General features: G+C 36.4%; 1 protein-coding gene across 1 annotated transcript in view; it reads left to right on the forward strand.

The window, feature by feature from the left end:
• Positions 1–26,731, forward strand: part of DHX29 (DExH-box helicase 29) — a 45,638-nt gene that overhangs the window by 7,694 nt on the left and 11,213 nt on the right. Inside the window, exons 3-20 of the mRNA XM_052658987.1 lie at positions 722–835; positions 2,692–2,821; positions 3,538–3,683; positions 5,440–5,562; positions 9,826–9,952; positions 10,648–10,806; positions 11,423–11,588; positions 11,850–11,973; positions 13,378–13,986; positions 15,275–15,418; positions 19,724–19,900; positions 21,256–21,396; positions 22,384–22,528; positions 22,656–22,773; positions 23,382–23,466; positions 24,837–24,925; positions 25,872–26,000; positions 26,090–26,165. Of these exons, the coding sequence (XP_052514947.1) occupies positions 722–835; positions 2,692–2,821; positions 3,538–3,683; positions 5,440–5,562; positions 9,826–9,952; positions 10,648–10,806; positions 11,423–11,588; positions 11,850–11,973; positions 13,378–13,986; positions 15,275–15,418; positions 19,724–19,900; positions 21,256–21,396; positions 22,384–22,528; positions 22,656–22,773; positions 23,382–23,466; positions 24,837–24,925; positions 25,872–26,000; positions 26,090–26,165 (2,802 nt within the window). The remainder of the gene's footprint in view (positions 1–721; positions 836–2,691; positions 2,822–3,537; positions 3,684–5,439; positions 5,563–9,825; positions 9,953–10,647; positions 10,807–11,422; positions 11,589–11,849; positions 11,974–13,377; positions 13,987–15,274; positions 15,419–19,723; positions 19,901–21,255; positions 21,397–22,383; positions 22,529–22,655; positions 22,774–23,381; positions 23,467–24,836; positions 24,926–25,871; positions 26,001–26,089; positions 26,166–26,731) is intronic.

The following is a 26,731-nucleotide window of genomic DNA, read 5'->3' on the forward strand; positions in this document are numbered from 1 at the left end:
AATGACATGCTGGGTTATAGTTTCTTTTTCTATATGTTTCTTGTGCTAGACTGAATTCCTAAAGTATGTTTTTGTGCATTGCTCATAGTGAGCATTCATTAAAGATGTGACCAAAGGAAGATATATTTGAGGGTAGATGGTTATGTGATCTTAGGTTAAGTATACGGAAACAGCCGAAGATAAAATGGCCAGTAGGAAAAAAATTGAAGACAAACAGTGGAAGCCAAAATAGTTTGTGTGATCTAATATTACAATTTATGTTAGTGTAAGTTTTTACTTGATTTGCCCCTCTTTTAGCATTGCATCCATTCTTTCGGGCAGTGTGCTTAGGTTGCTTTATATTAAGGCACATTTCTGGGTTCCTTCCCCAAGGATTCAGATTCAGTGTGTTTAATAAGGTTTAGGAATCTGTCTCTGTGGTGGCAACATAAGGGTGGTCCAAGGACAATGTCATGAGATACATGGCTTCAAGAAGCTTTGTAAAAGGAATTTTGTCTTGCCAGATATTGTTGTTTTTACCATACTTCATTTTTTCTTAAATATGTGACAGGAATGTGATACAATGAATGGTATTCCAGTATAATCGCTGTATCTGATTTCAGCTGAAATTCTGGGCTTGGTTGGTAGGGATATAGAAAACTGATTCCTTCTAATTATTTAATTATTAAATGTTATTTAGTAATTCATCTTCTAATTGATATGATCTTTTTGGTCTCAATAGGTGGTAATTAATAACAAACTAGAGCAAAAAATTATTGGAGTGATAAATGAACATAAAAAGCAAAATAATGACAAGGGAGTGATTTCTGGAAGACTTACTGCCAAAAAATTACAGGTATTTTGCAAACCTTTTTTTAAAGTTACTTATTTTTAGTGGAGCATTTAAAAAAAATTTTTTTTAATTGAAGGATAATTGCTTTACAGAATTTTGTGGTTTTCTGTCATACATCAACAAGAATCAGCCATAGGTACAACCCATGTCCCCTCTCTCCCAGACATCCCTCCCATCTCCCTCCCGACCCCACCCCTCAGCCTGTCGCAGAGCCCCTGTTTGAGTTCCCTGAGTCATACAGCAAATTCCCGTTTTCTATGTTTTACACATGATACTGTAAATTTCTGTGTTATTCTCTCCATACATCTCCCCTTCTCCCCCCCTCCTTCCACCTTGTCCATAGGTCCATTCTCTATGTCTCTTTCTCCTTTGCTGCCCTGAAAATAAATTCATCAGTGCCATCTCTTCAGATTCCATATATGTGTGTCAGTAATGATATTTATATTTCTCTGACTGACTTCGCTCTGTAGAATGGGCTCTAGTTTCGTCCACCTCATTAGAACAGATTCAAATGCATTCCTTTTTACGGCTGAGTAGTATTCCGTTGTAAATATGTACCACAGCTTCTTTATCCATTCATCTGTCAGTGGATGTCAAGATTGTTTCCGTGTTGTAGCTATTGTAAATAGTGCTGCAGTGAACATTGGGATACATGTGTCTTTTTCAGTTTTGCTTTCCTCAGGGTATATGCCTAGGAGTGGGATTGCTGGGTCACATGGTTTTTAAGCTTTTTAAAGAGTCTCCATACCATCTTCCATAGTGGCCAAGTCTCCATACCATCTTCCATACTGGCTGTATCAGTTTACATTCCCACCAGCAATGCAAGAGTGTTCCGTTGACTTTTCAGCTTCCATTGAAATTTCATGTAGATTAGTTCCATGTGCAAAAATGAGAAGTTGTGCCAAATGTAAGTGTACACATTAAAATAGTGATATGAAAATTAACATCCCCCAAATTATGTTGGACTTGTAGTGGGCACTTTGCTTACATTTTCTCTGACACACCAATGCTAGAAGGTATTTTGCTCCATTTTTCAAATGAAGAAATTGAGGCTTAGAAGGATTATATAAATTATTGCCTGAGGTTGTTAATTACTAAATAGCAAAATAAAAAGGGCTTCCCTGGTGGCTTAGAGGTAAAGCCTCTGCCTCCAATGAGGGAGACCTGGTTTTGATCCCTGGAGAAGGCAATGGCAACTCACTCTAGTACTCTTGCCTGGAAAATTCCGTGGGCTACAATCCATGGGGTCGAAAAGAGTTGGACACAACTGAGCTTTTCACTTTTCACTTTCAAAATAAAAGGAGTATGAATTTCAACCCAGTCTTGCCCAAATCTAAAAATGTTTTAGAAGGTACATTAAAAAGCTTTACTTTTTATATGAACATGTTCATTGAAGCACTGCTTATGATTTAAGAAAAAGAAAACATTCCAAGTGAGCACCAGTAGGAAACTGTGTAGATAGATTATGGTATATCTATCCAGTGGAATATTTTGTAACTATTACACGTGATGAACAATTTCTAATAATTTGGGAAGATACTTAGTTATAATGTTAAATAAAATTTGGTTTTAAAAAAATCACAGAAAATGACTGAAGGACCCACATTGCATTGCAAACAGTATCTTTGGATAGTGAGAATATGAGCAATTTCTCCTGGTCCTTTTTTATTTTTCTGTAGTTCTCAAATTCCCTAGTTATCAAATAAAATAATTCTTCAAACTGGAAAAAAAGAGAAAAAGATACTTTTGAAGTTATAATTTGTGTCAGAATTTCTGTTTTAAAATGAATGGGAGAATACACTTAGTAATGAAAAAACAGAAAATTGACAGAATGGCTTTTTTACATTTCCCTTCCATAGGATTTATACATGGCTTTACAAGCATTTTCATTTAAAACTAAGGACATTGAAGATGCCATGACTAACACACTCTTACATGGCGGTGATCTTCATTCTGCCTTGGATTGGCTCTGTTTAAACCTTTCAGATGGTAAGCAGTATTATCATAACAGTCTTTCAGTTTATAAAACCTTTTGAAATAATTTGTGTTTATGATATTTGTAGAAAGCTTTTGGTTTGCACTTAAATTTTTTTTCACTGTGTTATAATTATTTTTAAAATATTCTTACCCTTTTCTGGTCTTTTTGGTATATTATTATTAAAGATTATAGTCTGTGCAAGAAAAAATTATTTTTGTGTGTGTTGCTTTCAGTTGTTAATGGCCATTTTACAATACACATTATACAGCATATTCTCGACTGTCTGTAACCTGTCAGGCTGTGTACTTGGTTTTGGTTTAGAAATTAGGGCTATCTTGCTTTGGGTAAATAATATTTAATTAAGCACAAGGTTCAGGCTGTAATCTTTGGCAAGATCCTGGAATGTAAATTGCTTTTATGACTGATTAAGACTACTACCACATGCAACCAAGGAGGAGGAGAGAGTTAAGATTTTCTTGTGAAAATTTAGGCATCTAGCACTTTGAGGGTGAAATGGCCAAATCGAGGTGGGCTGGTTTTTGTCTAGAGAGTGTTCCCACTGGTTTGATAATAAAACAACTTTCACTGTAGGATTTCTATTCCTAGGAGATGAACAGTAGAAGAAAGTTAAGTGCTCTTTGTTTAGACAGGTTTTATGCATGTATTTAATAAACATTTGTATGTTTTCTGTATCATGTACATCATTTTTATGCCAATTTCTCTTAAGATGCGCTTCCTGAAGGATTCAGCCAGGAATTTGAAGAGCAACAACCTAAAAGTAGGCCAAAATTTCAGTATCCTCAAACGCAAGCCACTATTTCACCTCCACTGCAACCTAAAACCAAAAAGCAGGAAGAAGATCCTAAGATCATGGTAATTTAAGAATTCAACATTTAAAGTGTAAAATCAGAGGGAAACATGTGTAACAGTTCATAAGAATATAAGTATTAGGGTTGCAGTTACGTTTTTACTCATTGAAAATGTCTAATGGGTTTGCCAAACCCATTAGCATTGTTGTTTCAGTTATCTATTGCTACATAACAAACCACCCGAAAATGGAGTGACTTAAACCAACATTTTATTCCTTATGATTTTGCAGTTTGGACTGAGCTCAGCTAGGCAGTTTGTCTGATCCAAGAGGTATCTCCTCAGGCTAGAACATCCAAAATGGTTTATTTACTCACATTACTAGAGCCTCAGCTGGGATCTTGCTAGCAAGGCACCTCTCTCTCCACATGATTAGTTTAGGTTTCCTCTTACATTTTGATATTAGAATGGTCAGACTTCTTACCTGACATCTGGCTTCCAAAAGCAAGTGTCTCAAGATAGTAAACACCAGTGTACAAATTTTTATCAAGCCTCTGCTTGTATCACTCTTGCTAATGTTGCATTGGCTGAAGCAAGTCATGTGGCCAATTCAGAATCTTTGTGGAAGGGGGTTACAGAAAGGCACTGATACTGGAAGGTGTACTTCCTTAGGGCATTATACACAAATACTTTGCATATCATAAAACATCTATGAACATGGGTGAACCTAGAGAACATTATGCTAAGTTAAATAAGCTAGTCACAGAAAGACAAATATTGCATGATGTCACTTATATGAAGTACCTAAAATAGTCATGGTCATAGAAACAGAATGGTAGTTACCAGGGGCTAAAGGGAGAAAGGACAAATGGGAAAATGTTGCTTAATGGTAATAAAATTTCAGTTATGCAATATCAATAAATTCTAGACATCTGCTGTTCAACATAGTGCCTGGGGTCAACAGAACAGTATTGTGTACTTTAAAATATGTTAAGAGGATAGATCTCATGTTAAGCTTTCTTACCACAACCATGCCTCTCCCCACAGCAATACACACACACACACACAAAGGAACACTCAAGAATTTTTGAAAGTTACAGGTACATTTAGTACCTTGGTTGTAGTATCATGTGGTATCATGGGTATATCAGTCAGTTGAGTCACTCAGTCATGTCCAACTCTTTGTGACCCCATGGACTGCAACACACCAGGCTTCCTTGTCCATCACCAACTTCCAGAGCTTGCTCAAACTCATGTTCTTTGAGTCGGTGATGCCATCCAACCATCTCATCCTCTATCATCCCTTCTCCTCCTGCCCTCAGTCTTTCCTAGCATTAGGGTCTTTTCCAATGAGTCAGTTCTTCACATCAGATGGCCAAAGTATTGGAGCTTCAGCTTTAGCATCCATGATATAAGCATATGTCCAAACTCATCAAAATGATGAGTGTATGCATATATAATAGTTAAAATCACAATAATATGTACAATTGTTAATGTATCAGACCTCAGTAAAGCTTAAAAATAAATAAAAATCTGTGGAAACAGCATCTGCACAAAACCACTGTTAAAGAATAACACAGGTTTTTCACAGTTCTGTCAATTTTTTGCCTCTTTATGTAAATGGATTCTTTGAACTATGTAAGTTTAGACTTACCAAAGTAATGTTGAGTTCTACTCATTTGTCCTTCACTATGATTTTTGAGACTTACGTGTCTACTGTTTCTGAGTGTAAAGAAATTATAAAAGCAGTGACACTTCATGATAGTTTTGACATCTTTTTCTAATTTTGATTTTTCAGATATTTGTTGTTTTTTTTTTCTAGCCAAAAAAGGATGGAAAAAATTTGGAAGTAAATATGAAAGAATGGATTTTGCGATATGCTGAACAACAAAATGAAGAAAAGAGTGAGACTTCTAAAAGTTTAGAAGAGGAAAAATTTGACCCTGTGAGTAGAAATTTGTGTGAATCTTATAGTTGGATATTCCTTGCAAAATATTTAAGTTTTCTAAGACTTAGTTTCCTCATTTGTAAATTGAAGTAGTTATCTCTAGGGGTTTATGTGAGAGTTAAATAAAACAACACTTAGGGAAAAACATGACACGAAATAACCATTCAATAAATGTTGTTACATCACTCCCATGTCTAAAGAGACAGTCGCCAAGTGTTTTTAAATGATTAAGTGTTAAGAGTATGCTAAATGATTTGGATAATTTTAAAAGCACATTATTTTATAAATGAAAGCCTTTGCCTGGACAGAGAAAACCTACATAACATAAGCTAAAAATATTAGATTAAGTGAAAAAATCAAGTTGTAGGAAGAAAATAACAATACATATATCTGATTAAAGACTTCTATCTAGAATTTATAAAGAAGTTTTAAAAGGACAACAGGTATTTTACAAAAGCAGATATTTGGATGGCCAATAAACATGTAAAAATAACTTCAACATTGCTAGTTGTGGGAAAAATGAAAATGAAAACTGCAATGAAATACTACTATATTTCTATCAAAATGGTGAAAATTAAAAGATCAGTAATACCAAATGTTGGGAGGATACGAAGCAACTGAACACTCCTACACCGATTGTAGGAGTACAGCTACTTTGGAAAACTGTCACTTTCTTATGAAGTTAGACATACATTTACCATATGACCTAACAATTTCATTCCTAGGTATTTACTCAGTAAAAATGAAAATGTCATAAAAAAGCTTGTACACAAATATTCATAGCAGTTTTATTAATAACAGCCAAACACTATAAGCAGCTTTTGAAATCATTATATAAGAATGAAAGGCACAAATGAGTACATGCTGAACAATTTCATTATATTAAATCCTAGAAAAGTCTTCTATGCAAAATCAATATCTAGTAAGAGAAACCAGATCAGTGGTTGTCTGAGCCCACGGATGGAGGAAAGAGATTGACTGTTAAGCATGATGGGGAAACTTTTGGGGATGATGGCAGTGATTTATGTCTTTATGATGATGGTTATGTGGATATATACGTTTATCAAACACATTCTATTCACTTAAAATGGGTATGTTTTGTTATAAGCGAATCATACCTTTATAAAGTTGATTTAGAATGGAAAAAAGGAAGTTGTACAACAGCATGTGTAGTATAATGAACTCATTTGAGTAAAAGAATACATACACACACACTCACACACACATATATTTGCATCCTTTTGTATGCAAAGGAGACATCTTGAGAAATACACAAGAAGCTATTACTAGTGAACAGGGCTGGGGTTAGTAGGGTGGATTATACTCTTCTGTATCCTCTGAGTTTTTTTTTTAAGCATGTGCCTATATTAAAGTAACAAAAACAATTTATGATAGTACACGTTATTTTGAGGTTCAGAAAAAGAGGTCTCTTCTGATTGGAGCATCTGGTCAGTCTTACTGTCAGACTTTATTTTTTGGGCTCCAAAATCACTACAGATGGTAATTGCAATCATGAAATTAAAAGATGCTTACTGCTTGGAAGGAAAGTTATGACCAACCTAGATAGCATATTAAAAAGTAGAGACATTACTTTGTCAACAAAGGTCCGTCTAGTCAAGGCAATGGTTTTTCCAGTGGTCATGTATGGATGTGAGAGTTGGACTGTGAAGAGAGCTGAGCGCCGAAGAATTGATGCTTTTGAACTGTAGTGTTGGAGAAGACTCTTGAGAGTCCCTTGGACTGCAAGGAGATCCAACCAGTCTATCCTAAAGGAGATCGGTCCTGGGTGTTCTTTGGAAGGAATGATGCTAAAAGCTGAAACTCCAGTACTTTGGCCACCTCATGCGAAGAGTTGACTCATTGGAAAAGACTGATGCTGGAAGGGATTGGGGGCAGGAGGAGAAGGGGACGACAGGATGAGATGGCTGGATGGCATCACTGACTCGATGGACATGAGTTTGAGTGAACTCCGGGAGTTGGTGATGGACAGGGAGGCCTGGTGTGCTGTGATTCATGGGGTCGCAAAGGGTTGGACACGACTGAGCGACTGAACTGAAAAGAAGTGGGATTTGAAGGATGCATGAAACATGCATAGGCAACAAAGAATGGGAAAATGGCCCAGATGAGTGAAATAGTGTAAATAAGAGTACAGAAGTGGAATTGTGCAAAGGGCCTTTGCATATTAAACTGTAATCAGGATAAAATGTGTGAGTACTAGCAAATAGGAGTAAACAAGTGAGTTTAACTGAGACTGGAAAATCTCGATGCCCAGAAAATGAATTTAAGAACTTTCCCTATTGATTAGGAAGGCTCACTAACTGTGTGGAGGCAGGTAACCCACAAGAATAACTCTTGCACTTGCTCATGTGTGAAATGATAAAGTCCCAAATTGGAATTTGTATAGTGTTTTGGGGGAGAGGTGTGAGCACACCGTACAGCATGCAGAACTTCCCTGAGCAGGATTGAGCCTGTGCCCCCTGCTGTAGAAGTGCAGACTCCTAGCCTCTGGACAGCCAGTGAAGTGAAAGTTGCTCAGTCATGTCTGACTCTGCGACACCATGGAGTGTAGCCTGCCAGGCTCCTCTGTTCATGGAATTCTCCAGGCAAGAACACTGGAGTGGGTTGCCATGGGGATCTTCCCAAGCCAGGGATCGAACCCGGTCTCCCGCATTGCAGGTGGATTCTTTTAACATCTGAGCCACCAGGGAAGCCCAAGAATACTGGAGTGTTTAGCTTATTCCTTCTCTAGGGGATCTTCCTGACCCAGAAATTGAACCGAGGTTTCCTGATTTGCAGGCAGATTCTTTACCTGCTGAGCTACCAGGGAAGCCCCTGGACAACCAGGGAGGTCCCCAAATTGGAACTTGGAAGAGAAACATTTAAAGGAAGAATCAATAGAAATTGCTAATTTACTGAACATAAATTAAGAAGCCAAAGACAGCAAGAGATTCGTAGGCGGAGGGGTGGTGGTATCAGTGCCACAGAGAGGAAAGATTGAAAGAATGAGTGTGGTTTGGGTGAAATTGAGGCGGTAGCTAATCCTTCTGTCTGTTACACTCTATTGCTGTCTGCTTCTACACAGAATGATCCCCGAATTGTGCTTCCTTAGTTGTCTCTTTTCCCCTCGACTCAGTGGTTGTGTCTCATAGCAGCACTGCTAATACCCTCTTCTCTACCCAGTGGTTTGATGCTTCCCATCTCTTATTAACCTAACCTAAAGGAAAAACCAGTAATTTGAGTTTAGCTCTCTGTCTGGTTTTTGCTCAGCAGAGTTAAATTTTATAATACACCTTTTCTCCAGAGGCCTTTCTTTTTGGGTAACATCCCTGACTGTCTTCCATAAGATAGAGATTATAGGAAGGTAGCTTTCAGAAATGGAGAAGGCAATGGCAACCCACTCCAGTGTTTTTGCCTGGAAAATCCCATGGACGGAGGAGCCTGGTGGGCTGCCGTCTATGGGGTTGCACAAGAGTCAGACACGACTGAAGTGACTTAGCAGCAGCAGCTTTCAGAAAATTGTAATTTTGTTTTTTATATAAAGTCTTTATAGAATTTGTTACAATGTTCTGTTTTCTTTTGGTTTTTTGGCTGTGAGTGTCTTGTACTATCGCATATGCAGTCCTTTAAATCCATATATTTATAAAATGTGTAAAAGTAACTTTTCTTTTTACAGAAATGAGCTCATACTTACATTTTATTCCATAGTTCGCTTATTTTATTTAACATGTCAAGTAAGTTTCTCCATGTGGATTCAGTTCACTTCAGTCGCTCAGTCATGTCCGACTCTTTGCGACCCTGTGGACTGCAGCACTCCAGGCTTCCCTGTCCCATCACCAACTCCCAAAGCTTACTCAAACTCATGTCCATCGAGTCAGTGATGCCAACCAACCATCTTATCCTTTGTTGTCCCCTTTTCTTCCCGCCTTCAACCTTTTCCAGCATCAGGGTCTTTTCTAGTGAGTCAATTCTTTGCATTACCTTCATTCTATTGCTTCTTGACTTTTTCCCCCAATAACTAGTTTTCTCTGTAGAGCATACCACACTTGATTTCCAGTTTTCCTTTTCAATCAGTAACTGCAGTGAACATCTGTGTACCTACAGATTTGTACATTTGTATTATTTCTATATGAAAAATTGCTAAAAGATTTGTTGGACCAAAGAATAAGATCAAAAGATCACAGGCTTTGATACAATACATTGACAGTAGATAAACTAATCTTGCTCTTCGTTTCTTTGTCATCATCTTATTTGGAACAACAGAATGAAAGGTACTTGCACCTTGCAGCTAAACTTCTGGATGCAAAGGAGCAGGCAGCTACCTTTAAACTAGAAAAGAACAAGCAAGGCCAAAAAGAGACTCAGGAGAAAATAAGGAAATTTCAAAGAGGTAAACGCTTTAAAATTCTTAGATGTATTAATATGTCTTCTTTATTGGCTTTCCTAGGATGGAGGTTGCCTCTTTTTTATGTCTTCTCTTTCCTAACATTTTATACTTGGGGATCGCAAACTTTTGCAACAAGCCAAATAGTAAATATTTAAGTTTTACAGGTTGTTATGATTACTCAGCTCTGCTGCCACAGCATAAATGCAGCCATATACAAGACATAAGCAAATGGTTATGTTCTCACAAAACTTTATGGATGCTGAAATTTCATATAATTTTCACATGGCACCAAATATTTCTTTCTTTTATCTTTTTCAACCAGTTAAAGATGTAAAAATCATCCTTAGCTCACAGACTATATGGAAATAGGTAGCAGGGCTGGATTTGGCCTGCAGCCATAGTTAGTTAACCTGAAGTGTACACCATAAAACACTATCTCCACTCAAGAAGGAGAGGTGAATATAATTCCATGAGAATTTATGTTTAGTGAAGATGTTTTTCTTGGCCTTCTACATCTGTTAAGTGATTTGTTCTAAAAATGTTAGTATGTAATGTGAAAATAAATTGCCTTGAACTTCTAGTACAAATTCCTAGTAGGAAGGAAAAAGAAGCAATGTTTAAAAAAAAAAAAATTGCAGAGTAAAAAGGCATGAAAAACAAATATGACAAAATAAATAAGCATCATTTTTTTTTGGTAGAAATGGAAACTTTAGAAGATCATCCAGTATTCAATCCAGCCATAAAGATTTCACACCAACAGAATGAAAGAAAGAAGCCTCCTGTAGTCACAGAAGGAGAAAGTGCTTTGAACTTTAATTTGTTTGAAAAGTCTACAGCTGCTCCTGAAGAAGAAAGAGGTAAAATGAAGGGAGAGTGTTCCAGAGTATAATTTATAAATAGTAAAACATCAAGGACTATATAAGTGAGAAATTGTGTTACTTTGTATTCCAACAAACTACAAAAGATGGCAGTAAAGTTACACTTCCAGGCACTGTCTTGGAAAAGTAATCATTATAATAATTTGTGTAGCATTTTGTGATTACCAACATCTGGCTTCAGCCTCATCTCTCTCCAGTTCAGACTCCTGCCAGAATTATCTTTCTGTAACACAGATCAAAATACGAGTTTCTGGTTAAAAATTTTAATCAGTTAACAAGTTCAAACCTTCTATTATGGCTCTGATGATCCTTTGCATTCTGCCACACTCTACCTTTCCACCTTATTCTCCCAGCTGTGTACTCCAGCTGCATCATTCTTAAAACATGTATTGTTTCATGGCTCCATGACTTTGCTCATCCTGTTATCCCCTTTTTGGTCAACCTTCCCCTTGCTTGAATCAGGTCTGTCTGTCCTTTTCTAACCTGTTCTCTTAAAAAAAAATCTGTTCCCAAAAGTGGGAGAACTTTAATCCTTCAAAAGATATTCTGTATTACTACATAAGCATTTTTAAAGAACCAATCTTTGTCATTTTAGAGAAAAAGAAAGAACCTCATGATGTAAGAAATTTTGACTATACTGCTCGAAGCTGGACTGGAAAATCTCCTAAACAATTTCTGATCGATTGGGTCAGGAAGAATCTTCCCAAGAGTCCAAATCCTTCCTTTGAAAAAGTTGCAGTAGGTAGATACTGGAAATGTAGGTATGTTTTTGGTTAACTGAGTGAACTTTTAGAAAAATCTAAGATGAAAATATTTTTTTTCCTATGAGTAAAGTAGATGTTTAGGAAGCTGGTTCTACATCTCTAGGTTGATAGTGCCTGTAAATCATTACCTAGTATTAATATAGTGTTTTCTGTGAGAGTATTTAATTTAAAAAATGTAAACTACAGTTCAGTGTTAATGGAATTCTGACCATTTTTACTTCATCAATTTTATTTTAAAATGTCTTTGGCTTCTTTTAGGGTGAGGGTAATCAAGTCTGAAGATGATGTCCTGGTTGTGTGCCCCACGATCTTAACAGAGGACGGTATGCAGGCTCAGCACCTGGGAGCTACTTTAGCTCTTTATCGTTTAGTGAAAGGGCAGGTAAGTTTTTATAGATCCAAGTGTCTCAGAATTCATTTGTGGAGTAATGCGTATATTTTGTCAACATGAAACGATCTGCATGTGGAAGGTAAGGTTTAATCGTGGCCCTTTGTGCCAGTTTTCTCTTCACTGAATGCTGCTTCTGAGTAGTCCTTGTTTCTGCTTATTTATAATTTTGACTTTGTCTCATCTCCAAACATAGTTCAAGCTTTCTCTCCTTGGACCAGAGGCACTGAACCATTTGGTCCAGCTTTGCAAGCTACACTGATTTAAAGATTAAAAAACTGTGCTAGAGTGATTGAATTAAGGAGAGTTTTTAAACAATTGTTTTCCTTTAACGTTATATTGTCTCTCAACTTTAAAATACAAGACATTGGTTCCAGTTTTCACTTTTAGGTTATATCGACTAAAGCTTCCAGTTTAAGGAAAGATGAAAATAAAGTCTTACTGAAGAGAGCACTTTTAAGAGAACACTGTGCTCTTTTTTTTTGGGGGGGGGGGGGTTGGGAGTACTGTCAGCATTTTCTCTTTGTAATAAATGTGTATATCTTTCTTCCTGGTGAATTAGAACTACTGAAAATTTAGACACTGATTAAGTAGAATTCCAAATAATAGTTCTTTTCCATTTTCTCTCAGTAAAAGTTCTTAATGTCTTTATTTCCCTTGTTTTGCAAAATAAGGTATCATAAGGTGGCCTTAATTAATGGAAATGACTGTCAATGTTACAAAAATAATTGTGGGCTCTTAATAAAACAGAGGCAGGATAACTTAGATTCCATCCAATGGAGTTCAAAGTAAAATACTTTGACTTGTAATATACAAATGAAATCTCAGAGGGAACTTTGATCAGTGCTTTGTGGATCATCTACATATTTAAATAGCACTACCATAGGAATAAATAATAAACGTGTTTAATAGTTTATTGTGTTCTAGAATAAGCACTGTGTTTGATTAACTGAAAGTTTACCTCAGAGTATGCATATAAGGGAGGTATAATTATTAGCCCCATTTTACAATTAGAAACTAAGACACCAAGAAGTTAAGGTACTTGCCCAAGGTCATACAGCTAGTAAGTCCAGAAGCCTGTTTATATGCTCTTTATCAGTTTGCATCATATGCGTGTATGTGTGTGCTCAGTCACGTCTAGCACTTTGTGACCCCATGGACTATATAGCCCACTAGCCTCCTCTAGCCATGGAATTTCCCAGGCAAAAATACTGGAGCAGGTTGCCATTTCCTACTCCCTACAGTAGGCATGTATATCTTTTATTAAAATACAGTGGCAACCTACTAGTTTAAGAGATATTTTAAGAAGCAATAGCTATTCTTTTCAGTTCTAACCTATTGAATTTTGGTATCCAGTAATTAGTCAACACAATGTATTACTATTTTTTTCCTTTATAGTCAGTTCATCAGTTGCTTCCTCCTACTTACCGAGATGTTTGGCTAGAGTGGAGTGATGCGGAAAAGAAAAAGGAAGAATTAAATAAAATGGAAACCAATAAACCACGTGACCTTTTTATTGCCAAACTTCTGAATAAACTGAAACAGCAGCAGCAACAGCAACAACAGCATTCTGAAAATAAGAGAGAAAACTCGGAAGATCCTGAGGAATCTTGGGAAAATTTAGTTTCTGATGAGGATTTTTCTGCACTGTCCTTGGAATCGGAAAAGGTGGAAGATTTGGAACCTGTTAGAAACCTCTTTAGAAAGTTGCAAAGCACACCTAAGTACCAGAGACTTCTAAAGGAAAGGCAACAGTTGCCTGTGTTTAAACACAGGAGTTCAATTGTTGAAACTCTTAAAAGGCACCGGGTTGTGGTTGTGGCAGGTGAAACAGGGAGTGGTAAAAGTACTCAAGTGCCACATTTTCTCTTAGAAGATCTGCTTCTGAATGAGTGGGGAGCAACTAAATGTAACATCGTCTGCACCCAGCCCCGAAGAATCTCAGCAGTGAGTTTAGCCACAAGAGTGTGTGATGAATTGGGCTGTGAAAATGGACCTGGAGGAAAGGTAAAGTGTTGTTCAGCTCTACCTCAGAGAATGGTGACATGACATTACTTAGCTGTGCTCTTGGGATCCAAATGGAACCTGTACCATATATGAATTTTGGCCGATACTGTTTGTTCAGTAGCACCTCTTAGGTGCTTTTCGTGTTTTCTTTGATAGGTATGATATGCCACTCTCCTTTGTAGGAAAAGGATTGTAAGTAATTATCATTAAAATTCTCATGTAAAAGGAAAAATATATTCACTTCAGTAACTGAGTACTCAAATATATTACATTACTAAGTTGATCATTCAAAGAATATAAATACATACAGATAAATTGTAATACCAGATATCTCAGTATTTGGAAATCTTTTCTGTAGGATATATTCCTGAATGATTTTCATTAGCTCAATGAACAGAAACAAAAAAACAATATCGAAGACAATATGAGACTATTTTCAAATCCTGTATATAAAAACAATAGAAAAAAGAACTTAAAATACCTGTTGTCCTGTGTTTGGGGATAAAAGTGTACACAAAACTGGCCAAACCTTAACCAGAGTGACTGCAAAATGTAGGAATTAATAAAATTGGTTTAGAACCAAATATAATGAATTCCAAGTTCATGTAATTCAATTTAGTTATGCTTTGAATTGTTCTTTCTAGACAGGGTACTTAACATTTTTGTCTATCTTTAAGTTAGATAACCCTTCATTAAAATTTTATGTGGCAATTTTTCTGGACTCTCTCATGACATGTAAGGGGACAAAGGGCACAATTTCTGTCTTATAAGGAATTTAAATAAAGGAGATGACAGACATGTTTACAAACACAGCAGAGGAATGACTGAAGGAGTATGAAAGAAAATGTGATGGAAATAGAAGTGACTTCTTATCAGGCACCACTGGTTTTTAATGGTTGCAGCTTCTATGAGATCTTGATAGAAGAGTAGACAAGTTGTAGGAGCAGATCTAAAATTCTGTTCCTGAGCACCTCAGTATTTTGCTCCAAGATAATTTCATAAGAAATTGATTAAATCTGTTAATATTTCCATAATCATGTTAATGGTACTCAGAGCAGGAGAACAGCTTTTTGTTTCAAAATTCTGAAAATTCTTCCTTGTTTAAATTGCCAGAACAAATTTTATAGTTTGGTATAATTGAAAACATAGGAAAGTAATAAATGGCACTAAACAGATTTACTTAGACTGCTCCATATAGGAGCAGGACCAGCACCTGTACTTCAGTCTCTAAAGCTTTTTCCCCCACATCATTTGTGAGAATCCAGTCTTGGCTATGTTTTCCCTTCAGAATTCTTTGTGTGGATATCAGATCCGGATGGAGTCTCGCGCTAGTGAATCTACCAGGTTACTCTATTGTACAACAGGGGTTTTGCTAAGAAAACTTCAAGAAGATGGTCTCCTAACAAATGTGTCTCATGTTATTGTAGATGAGGTGAGTAGATTCTATCGTTGTATGTTCAGGAAATGACTCTAAACATTTTTGTGTTAAAAAGATGTTACTTCTAATACTAGCTAACATTTTCTTCATTTTTACTAAATGCCAAGTACTTTACATGTAATTAGTTAATTTCCTCTAACAAGTCTCATGCTAATTGACTTATTTAACAAATACACTATAACATTTGCTGTATGCAAGGGGCTATTCTAAGGACTTCATATATACAACTTCATTTAATCCTTCCAGTGATCCTTCACTTAATCAAAAGAAGTAGATATTATTATCCCTATTTTATAGTTGAGGAAACTGAGGCACACAGAGGTTATATAGCTTACTCAAGTTCATACAGTCAATAAGTTCTGCAACTAGGGGTTCAAGCCTAGGGAAGCCAGCTGCAGACATTTCTTATCAGTTAATGTATGTTAAACTGATTTGCTTTGTACATAATTTTTTGAAGAAATTATATATATAGCATTTTAGTTACTTAAAATTTTTTTTCAATTTTCCCTGATGTAAAGTTTTTATGAATTTAATTGACCAAGTTCAGAAGGCTTTAGTGAAAGTTTAATCATTCTTTGATTTTTAATTAATAGATTTAATTAAATATAGATTACTGGGTTATTTTCCTCCTTTTGGTTAGTATTTGAAGTATAAAGAGATACAAAAATGAAAATAAAAATTATCTGTAGTCTCATGATTCAGAAAAAAATTAATGTTGCCTTTTGTGCATTTATATATGTATTTTTTTATAGTTTATATGTATATTCACTTTATAATTCTTCACATCATTAGTCTGCAAAAATATCATTTTTAATAGCTTTATAGAAGTATGTTATTTGGATATCCCATAATTTATTTAACCATTTTCCTGTTGTTGTACTAGTTAGGTTAAGATGTTTTTAAATACAATATTTTGGTAATAGGTAAGTGATAGAAATTCAAGAGAAAGAAAGAGGATGTATGGCAGCTTGATTGAGCATGCCCATGGGTAACTGCTCCTGGCAGTGATGGGTGGGGACTAGGGTGTGACAGTTGTAGCCATGTTTGTTAATACCTGGATTATATCAGTATCATATATATTTTAAGAATCAACTTAAAATGCTAATTTGTCTATTTATAGTGAGAAATTTTTTCTCCTAGGTAAGATGAAATATTTGCATCAGCCAGTAGTTTTTCAGGGAACTCCAAATTACTAAAACACTGTGTATGTGTGAGTCACTCAGTTGTGTCCAACTCTTTGAGACCCCATGAGCTGTAGCCCACCAGGCTCCTCTGTCCATGGAATTCTCCAGGCCAGAATACTGGAGTGAGTTGCCATTGCCTTCTCCAGGAGGTCTTCCCAATCCAGAGATCGAATCCAGGTCTCCCTCATTGCAGGCAGATTCTTTACTGTCTGAATCACCAGGGAAATTTGTTTAGTAAATATTTATCAGAATGAATCCTAATTTAAAAGTTAGACCAACTGCAGGGAGCTGTTCTTTGATGGTTTTGTATTATTAATAGCAGTCTGTAGACCTGATTTACTGAATTGTGCTTCAGTGTGATACTCTCAGCCTCTTACTGAACAGTACAATAAGAGTAAGAGAAAACCCAGTGAAATTCATCATCATGTTAAATATGATGAAAGAGATGCTGGGACAGAGTTCATTATATGATACAGGAGCTTCTTTACAAAGGTGCTTAGGATGATACTCTGACTTTCTTACTAGGAATAGTTGGTGTGATTTGTTTCAGTTTATGGTCAGTGTGAGAGTTATGCAGCTTTTCCTCTGGCAGCTGTTATGTTTACAGCCAATCTTTTTGCCCACCTCTCTCAAATGGACTTAATAAAGTATATATCTTTATTAGCTATATTTTATGTCTTATCCTCATTTTAAATTTTCTTTTTTAAAAAATCAATATTTGGGGACTTTGCTGTCAATGCAGTGATTAAGACTCCATGCTTCCACTGCAGGGACACAGGTTCAATCCCTGCTTGAGGAACTAAGATCCCACATGCAGAGCAGTGCAGCAAAAAATAAATTTTAAAAATTGATACCTGTATAAATTACCATCTATTTGAGGAGGTTCCCCAGATCTGTTTCACCTATCAGAAAATATTTCTCTCAAGCTTCAGATAATATCCTGGTCAAGCCAGTAAAGTAAAAACATCCAAAATTATTCCTTCTTTCTTGCATATCCTTTAAATCAGTTCACCTGGACTAAACTGCCTACTTTCTGTTTTGCTCTCTTCTACATTCTTCACATTATAGCTGCTGCTACTGCTGCTAAGTCACTTCAGTCGTGTCCGACTGTGCGAACCCATAGACGGCAGCCCAACAGGCTCCCCCGTCCCTGGGATCCTCCAGGCAAGAACACTGGAGTGGGTTGCCATTTCCTTCTCCAATGCATGAAAGTGAAAAGTGAAAGTGAAGTCGCTCAGTCGTGTCCGACTCCGAGACCCCATGGACTGCAGCCTACCAGGCTCCTCCATCCATGGGATTTTCCAGGCAAGAGTACCAGAGTGGGGTGCCATTGCCTTCTCCGTCACATTATAGCTAGAGTTACCTTTTTTAAAACAAAGTTCAGACCACATGATTCCCCTACTTTAAAATATCTTACTCACTACCCTGACTCATTAGAATAAAGTCTCAGCTTCTTAACAGGGTTTACGAGACCTCATATGAACAGATAACTGAGCACCTCACCCTCTGTGTCTCTTGCCCATTCCTCATCTCATGCTCAAGGCATTACTTTTGTTTCATCATTTCTTGAAATGTAATATGATCCCACTGTCCTCCATGATTTTGCACAAGTTATGGCCCATGATCACCTTATCTCTATCATACTGTTCTTTCCTCCTTTTTTAAAAACTAATTTCAGTTCTCAACATAGATGTCAATCCCCTCATAGTAGCCTTCCTGACCACCTGAATTAGCTACCTCTTGCTGTACAACAGGACCTAATACAACATTGTAAATCAACTATAACGTCAATAAAAAAAAATATATATATATAAAACAAAACCAAAAAAGAATATTAGACTGAAAAAGAAAACAAAATAGCTGCCCTTCATATGTAATTTCAAGCCATCCTCTACAGAATCCTCTTATAAGGCTATAAACTGAAATGAAGACTATCTCAGTCATTCTTCCCCAGCATCTAGCACAATGCCGAGTACTATTTGTTGATCTCTGACAGCCAATCACTCTATGAAATTTGTATTATTTGTTTTATAGAAGAAGAAATAGGCCCAGCGATATTTGAATAACTTTCCTAAGGTCATATTTTAATTGATCAAGCCAAGAAGAACTAAGCCTAAGCAAGCAATTCTAGAGTCTGAACATTTTAACCACTATTGCCTCCCTTCCACGCAAAATGATCAAACCTGTTTTAATTTTTGTTGACCAAACCTGTTTTAATTTTTGTTATCTCAATGTATTCTATCTTTTGTATGCTGCTTTAAATCTCAAGAAATAAAATGAGGTAGAAATAAATCCAGTACAGCAAAGTTCAATATAGACTAGTACATCCAGCAGATACTAAGTTCTGACAATGTCCCATGTTGTAATGCTCTGTAGCAAGTTTACAGTGCTCATCCCTAAAATGCATGTGTTCGAAAAGCATAAAACCCATTTTCTTAGGCAGTTGATAGAACCAGTCATATTCATACTAAAAAAATTCCCCCTTTGCAGAAAAGTGTATAAACAATCTGTCTTGTTGCAGTTTTGTGTCTATTCAATTATATATTAGCGGCAGAGCTTTTAAGCATTACACTGGCTTCTGAGTGAAATTTGGGAGATACTTTAATCTTACCAGCTGAACAGTTACAGACTATCTCCTAAGGTAGAGTCTTAATATCATAGCTAATCTATTTCATTATATGCTGATTTTTACTGACTTCAGTTTTAAAGAGGGTGACTTTATTTTCAATTTGGAAGATCTACCTCATTTGAAACACAACTTCTCTTACCTTCTCTGTGTATTGACTGTATGTAAATATTGATTAACTTTTAGTAGATTTGAAGGTCTGATTGTTTTAACTTCTTACTAGACTTTCTTATGTAAGGGCTTCCCTGGTGGCTCAGATGTTAAAGAATCTGCCTGCAATGCAGGAGACCTGAGTATGATCCTTTGGTTGGAAAGATTCCCTGGAGAAGGAAATGGCAACCCCTCCAGTATTTTTGCCTGGAGAATTCCATGGACAGAGGAGCCTGGTGGGCTATAGCCCATGGGGTTGCAAACAGTTGAACACGACTGAGCAAATAACACACACAGACCTTATATATGACCATTTTTTTTTTATTCCTTTTATACTAGGTTCATGAGAGAAGTGTCCAGTCAGACTTCCTACTAATTATCTTGAAGGAAATTTTACAGAAACGTTCTGATTTACATTTGATTCTCATGAGTGCCACTGTAGACAGTGAAAAGTTTTCTACCTATTTCACACACTGCCCTATTCTGAGAATTTCAGGAAGAAGTTATCCTGTTGAGGTAAGTTTTTTTAATAACGCCTATGTAAACAGAAACTACATTCCCACCAGTGAGTGTCCCCAGAAGATAGGCCCTTAAGTTTGCTGCTGCTGCTGCTGCTGCTAAATTGCTTCATTCGTGTCTGACTCTGTGCGACCCCACAAACGGCAGCCCATCAGGCTCCCCCGTCCCTGGGATCCTCCAGGCAAGAACCCTGGAGTGGGTTGCCACTTCCTTCTCCAATGCATGGAAGTGAAAAGTGAAAGGGAAGTCGCTCAGTCGTGTCCAACTCTTAGCGACCCCATGGACTGCAGCCTACCAGGCTCCTCTGTCCATGGGATTTTCCAGGCAAGAGTACTGGAGTTGGTTGCCATTGTCTTCTCCCCCGTAAGTCTGAGCCTAGAACTATTCCTAAGGTAATGCAAGCCAAGAGAGGACCTGGAGCTGGCCTTGGAATCAGATAGCTGAGCTGCCTTGACTAAGCATGGGTGGACTGGAAGGAGGATTGTGCTGAATGACATACCTCAGAGGTACACAGCATACAACACGGTTCTATAGCAAAGCCAAATCTACATCCAGATTGGGGTCACTGCCTAACAATAAGGAACTGCTTTTCCACCCATGTGGAAGTTGGATATGAGAGTTGGAGTATAAAGAAGGCTGAGCTCCAAAGAATTGATGATTTTGAACTGTGGTGTTGGAGAAGACTCTTGAGAGTCCCTTGGACTGCAAGGAGATCCAACCAGTCCATCCTAAAGGAAATCAGTCCTGAATATTAATTGGAAGGACTGATGCTGAAGCTGAAATTCCAACACTTTGTCCACCTGATGTGAAGAACTGACTCATTGGAAAAGACCCTGATGCTGGGTAAGACTGAAGGCGGGAGGAGAATGGGACAACAGAGGATGAGATGGTTGGATGGCATCACCGACTCAAGGGACATGAGTTTGAGTAAGCTTCAGGAGTTGGTGATGGACAGGGAATTCTGGCATACTGCAGTCCATGGGGTCACAAAGAATTGGATGCGACTGAACTGAGCTTTCCACCCATCCCTCAAATTGAGGGGGATTTGTCTTTGACGCTTTCTTCTGTTCTTAATGTTTGCCCTTTTGGTTCAGCTGATAAAGAATCTTTAAATTGATTTTCACATGTAAAAACTATACACCATAATGTACTTTGTCCTGGAACTACGTAGGGACAGATCCATCTATATCAGGCAAGTTCTTCATTCCCAAATAATGCAGAAAAAAATTTTTTTCATAATATTCTAATTAGCATGTGGTAACATTCAGGAAGCTAGCAATCCCTTGTCTCTTTAAGATGATATTTACTGAAATGAATTTGAGTTCACTCTTTATATGCCTTCATCTGTGCAGGTTTTTCATCTTGAAGATATAATAGAGGAAACAGGCTTTGTACTGGAGAAAGACTCAGAATATTGTCAGAAATTTCTGGAGGAGGAAGAAGAAATAACCATTAATGTTACAACCAAAGCAGGGGGAATAAAAAAGTATCAGGTAAGAAAAAAACGTTTTAAAAGACATCTGATGATGATATCCAAGGCACACACTACTGTATGAGTTTTAAAGTCATGCGGCTGGCACAGTGCATTCAAATACATTTTGTTAGAGGAATAACAGATATGATTATGAGCAAATTTTAAAGATCATTTCTTTAATCTTTGTTTTACTGACTCTCTTACTGTTTTACTTACTCTTTGGTTTATGATATTTGCTTTATCTCAACACCTTAAATAGACTGGGGCAGGCCCACAGCCTAGATCCCTGCCACTGGTTTTCTTAGGAGCCTTTGTGCTGGCATGAGCCATCCAGGGAAGCACAGTTCTTCATAGAGAGTTAGTTTAGTTTGAATGACATAATTTTAGGAATATCACAAAAGCTATGCTATCCTGCATTTTGACCAGTGGTACTATTTACATATTTTCACTGTATCTACATTATTTCATTCATCTAACGGACAGATTTACAGTTAGTTTATCTTTTAAGTAAGCAGATAAATCAAGGAAGCAAAAACTAAAATCTTTTCTTAAAACTGTAGAAACAGAGATTAGAAACTAAAGAAAGACTTCAAAAAATTAAAGGTAGTATTTCAAAGGAGATGGTTGGAACTCAGCAACCAAAGTAGAATCTAGAATGAATGAGGCAGGTGTAAATTACTTAATAAAGTTATCACGACCTCTTGGCCTGCCTGCTTTTCAGTTGCCATGGAACAATGCAGCCATTATTCTGTTTTTCTTCATTTCTTTAAGTGTTTACATGCCAAGATTAAAAAGTTTTGCTGTACTTAAGGGGGCTGGATGAAATTAATAGGGTAGAGATGAAATTTTATCATACTTTAATACTGTTAAAAATTGTATTCTTGCTATATTTTAATGAAATAATGGTGACAGAAAAATATAGAGTTAAATAAATGCAAGTGGCTCATTTTTTCCTTGTCTTTACTTCATATTTTTGTTTAAGTTTTTCTGATTATGTTTCTTTTAGGAATACATCCCAGTTCAGACTGGAACAAGTGCTGATTTAAATCCATTTTACCAAAAGTATAGCAGTCGCACTCAGCATGCTATTTTCTACATGAATCCTCATAAAATCAACCTGGACCTCATTTTGGAACTTCTTATATATTTAGGTATGTACCTATTTCTAATGTGTCTCCATTTGTTTTGATAAAACTTTTCTACTAACTGGAGATGTTTTATTAATATTTTATATGCTATTTCTTATTTTTGAATATTGTATCTTTCAAAAAATTTCAGACAGAAGTCCTCAGTTCAAAAATGTTGAAGGAGCAGTACTGATCTTTTTACCAGGCCTTGCTCATATTCAGCAGTTGTATGATCTCTTATCAACTGACAGAAGATTTTTTTCAGAACGGTAACTACAGATCTTCATTATATTCCTGGTAGTTTTAGAATAGAGCAGCGTTTTGAACATTAAAATTCTTGATCAGAGCTTTCAGAGTCTTTTCACTTTTAGTTAAAATTGTCCATGACAAAGCAATTCTTATTTTAACTTTCTGTTATAGCATTTTATCTACTAAAAATTTAGGTACTTTTTCTACATTTGTTTTATTTTCTTAATATGATTTAGCAGAGGGAAACTTGTAGTTAAGAATAAGATGGTGACTCCCCTCCCCATGGGATGGTGCGAAACCCCAACAGCATTGCAGTTTATCATCCATACAGACTGAATTGGCTCTTTACTGTGTCTGTTTTGATATAGTTTATTACTGCTGTTATCATTATCACTTTGGCATTAGAATATGTTTTTTTTTAATTCTTTAAACCCTACATTCATATAATTTATATTAAATTTTTTCTCATCAATGAGTATATATATATTATTCTCAGAACTTTTGTGTGTGTTTAAAATTTTTCATAATAAATTTTTAAATTGCTTCCTATTTGCAAATAAATTTTGTTATTCTTTGCAGTGTCTTCTAAAGAGAAACTCTTGCTAAGAACTATGATTTTAACTTTCAGATATAAAGTGATAGCTCTGCATTCTATTCTTTCAACTCAAGATCAAGCTGCAGCATTCACACTTCCTCCTCAAGGAGTCAGGAAGGTAAAACTCAGTACATCAAATTTATATGTGATCCACCTGAGAACAGTTCATGAAAATGACTATCATCAAAGACAGTTATTAAGTGCCTTATAGCACATGGCAGACTCCAGATGCTCTGCAATCTAATATCATCAAAAGTGAACCAAATATTAAAATTCAATTTATATTATGTTAGGTGTTTATATTATGTGTTATCAATAACTTTAGAGGAGTGGTAGTTTAAAAACATGGCATTATTGTTACTTTTGAGAAGAAAAAGTCACTACTCTTCCTTCAAGAAGAGAACACAAAGGATGTTTGATGTCAGAAGCTACTTGAATCCTGGGAGGATCCTGTTCTCTATAGTCTATTCATCTCTGATCATTTTTGCAACACAGAGAACATTAGGTTAGGAAACAATCTTAAGGTATTTTCATTGTCTCCTCTGTTCAGGATTCTGAATGAAGAGTTACTTGGCAAAAAAAGTTTCTCAGATTCTTGTCCCGAAGCTGCTGCCATGTCTGTGGCCTTTGGCAACCTACTCAGCCTTACTTTCTCATCTTTAAAAGCGGTTGAATTAAATTTATGATTTTCTAACTGCTCTGAAAAATCCAGGGGTTCATAGGTTATGCTCTGATCTGTAACATTTGGGCTTCTCTGGAAGATTTTGTCTGAAGAAAAGAATTCCACCACGTCTAAACACTTTGATCACCTAGGTCCTATCTAAGTCTTAATAATCTGGGTTCTCTTTCCTAGGATGAAGGATAAGAAAAGCAAGCATTCAGTATTGAGTTAGAGTGATAACATAGTGAACTGACCTAGAGTTTCCTAAATGTTTCACCTCCAGAGACTCAACAGAAGAAAAAAAAACACACAAGAAGATGGGCTCTTCAGCCATCACCATTAAGAATTTTTGAGCTAGAAAGGGACCTAAGAAATCATGTATTTCTACCTCCTAATTTGAGACCAGAGAGGTAAAATAACTTACCCAGGTCACAAAGCTAATAAGTAGCAGAGCCAGGGCAACAACCCACCAGTTCTTCTTACTAAAGAAAGTATTCCCTAATAATTGTAAAGTTTCTGCTGAGCAGTCTCCATTCTCTGACCCACTTTCCCATTCTATGTGTATCATTTTTAAGATGACTGACTAGAATTAAGGGACTAACAGTATTTCTGTTGGAATAAGAATCTGTAAGTTTAATTAATAAGCTGAGGTAATAAAATTAATTAGAGCAAATTTAAGTTACACAGTAATAGCAATTAGATTGTGAATTTTTATAAAGAATAATTGAAATTCACTTTTTAAAATGCATTGGCTAAACTAAAGAATTTGTAAGTGATGGCACATTGCTAAAGGTTGTTACCTAAATGTTTTGGCTTTATGTTTTCAGATTGTTTTGGCAACAAATATTGCAGAGACAGGTATCACTATTCCAGATGTTGTATTTGTGATTGATACTGGAAGAACGAAAGAAAATAAGTAAGTTTGCATTTTCCTCCCAAATCAAAACATATTTAACCTGAAAAGGGCTTGGGACTCTTGAATTGCTAGGAGACATCACAGAACCATTCAAGTCAGTACATGTACTGCCAAAACAAGCACTAGATCTCAGAATCATATGGGGAACATCTCAAATGTCCTAATTCTATCCAAAACAAAAGGTCTCAGAGAAGCTGTAGGGAAGTTTAAAATGTCTGAGAGTAAACGTCAAAATTCATGTCATCGGTTTTCCCATAAGTAATATCAGTGTACTGCTCCTGATAGGAAAGTGCTGAGAAAATGTTCAGACTTAAATTCTTATCAGTTAGTTTGTAAAATAGTTTTACAAACACATTATTTGTGGGATTATAAAAAAGCATGGGTTTTAGAATCAGAGTTAGATTATAAATCTCTGATCTATAATCTTGAGCAAGTAATATGACATCAGTTATAATCATCAGTATTCTCATATGTAAGTGGGAAAATTAAAATTTCATAAATTGAAAGTACATAGTACAGTAATTGGCGCATAGTAGATAACTTTAACTTAAATAAATTTAACTTTAACAGATTATTGCTTTATAAATGTTTTGATGTTCATATTTAACAAATAAGGGAGACCATCTTCATGGTCTATTCTAATCTATATACATTGTTCCTAATCTTAGAAAACTTAAGCAGTATTTGGAAATGAGTGTGCCTGTCCAGTACAAAATAGACTCCTGATTTTTTTTAACTGTACCTTTAGAGGAAGTGTTTTCGGGGTTGAACTGTATTTTGTGAAAGGTGCTTTGAATTGTGATGTTCACAGCAGAATTTCTCACTTTTTCAAAGAATTCTTACTGCATAATTAATCTTCAACTTTGGAATCAAATACTTCCAGTTTTTTTTTAGATTTTGATTTAAGTCAGTTATCTACATATTATCTCCTAAAACATTGTTCTAGGTACCATGAGAGCAGTCAGATGAGTTCTTTGGTCGAGACATTTGTCAGCAAAGCCAGTGCTCTGCAGCGCCAGGGGAGAGCTGGGCGGGTCAGAGATGGCTTCTGTTTCCGCATGTACACAAGAGAAAGGTATGGCATAGCCTGGAGATTAAAAACACACAAACCAGCATGGCATTGCTGATAATATGTGTTTAGGATTATTTTACCTTATTTTTCAGATTTGAAGGCTTTATGGACTATTCTGTCCCTGAAATCTTGCGCGTGCCTTTGGAGGAATTGTGTCTTCATATTATGGTAATCCCAGGGGAATTCAGATGAACTTTTGTTTTCCACCCCTTTCTTAGAAAAAAGAAAAAGAAGACCTAAACTAATCTTACCTTCTGTTGCACTAGATTTTCAAGTATTTTATTTACTCTGCTCTAATAAACTCCCCCTTCCCTCCTATTTTGTAAGTAACCCACTGTGCTTTAAATCTGCCATAGGCACTCATACTTTAAGAAATTAAAATACAGACTCATAGCCCAGACCACTAGTTCTCAACTGGGGATGATACTGCTTACCAGGGAAAGCCTGGAATGTCAGGAGACATTTTTAGCTGTCAGAACTGTGGGGAGAGGGAGACCATGCTGTGGACATCTAGTGGGTCAAGACCAGGGATGCTGCTAAACACTCTGCAGTGAACAGCACAGTCCCCTAAAACAAAGAATTATCTGGGCCCACTAACAATAGAGCTGGACTTGAAAAGTCCTGACCTAGACCAAAGGCTTCCTGGTATGAAAGATCTATAATATCCTTCAGTTTTTGGTTCTATAAAAATCAGGAATGAAGAAACTAAAAATATGCAACTGGAAAAATCTCTT

Source organism: Budorcas taxicolor, chromosome 20 (assembly GCF_023091745.1).
Source record: "Budorcas taxicolor isolate Tak-1 chromosome 20, Takin1.1, whole genome shotgun sequence".
NCBI classification, from domain to species: Eukaryota; Metazoa; Chordata; class Mammalia; order Artiodactyla; family Bovidae; genus Budorcas; species Budorcas taxicolor.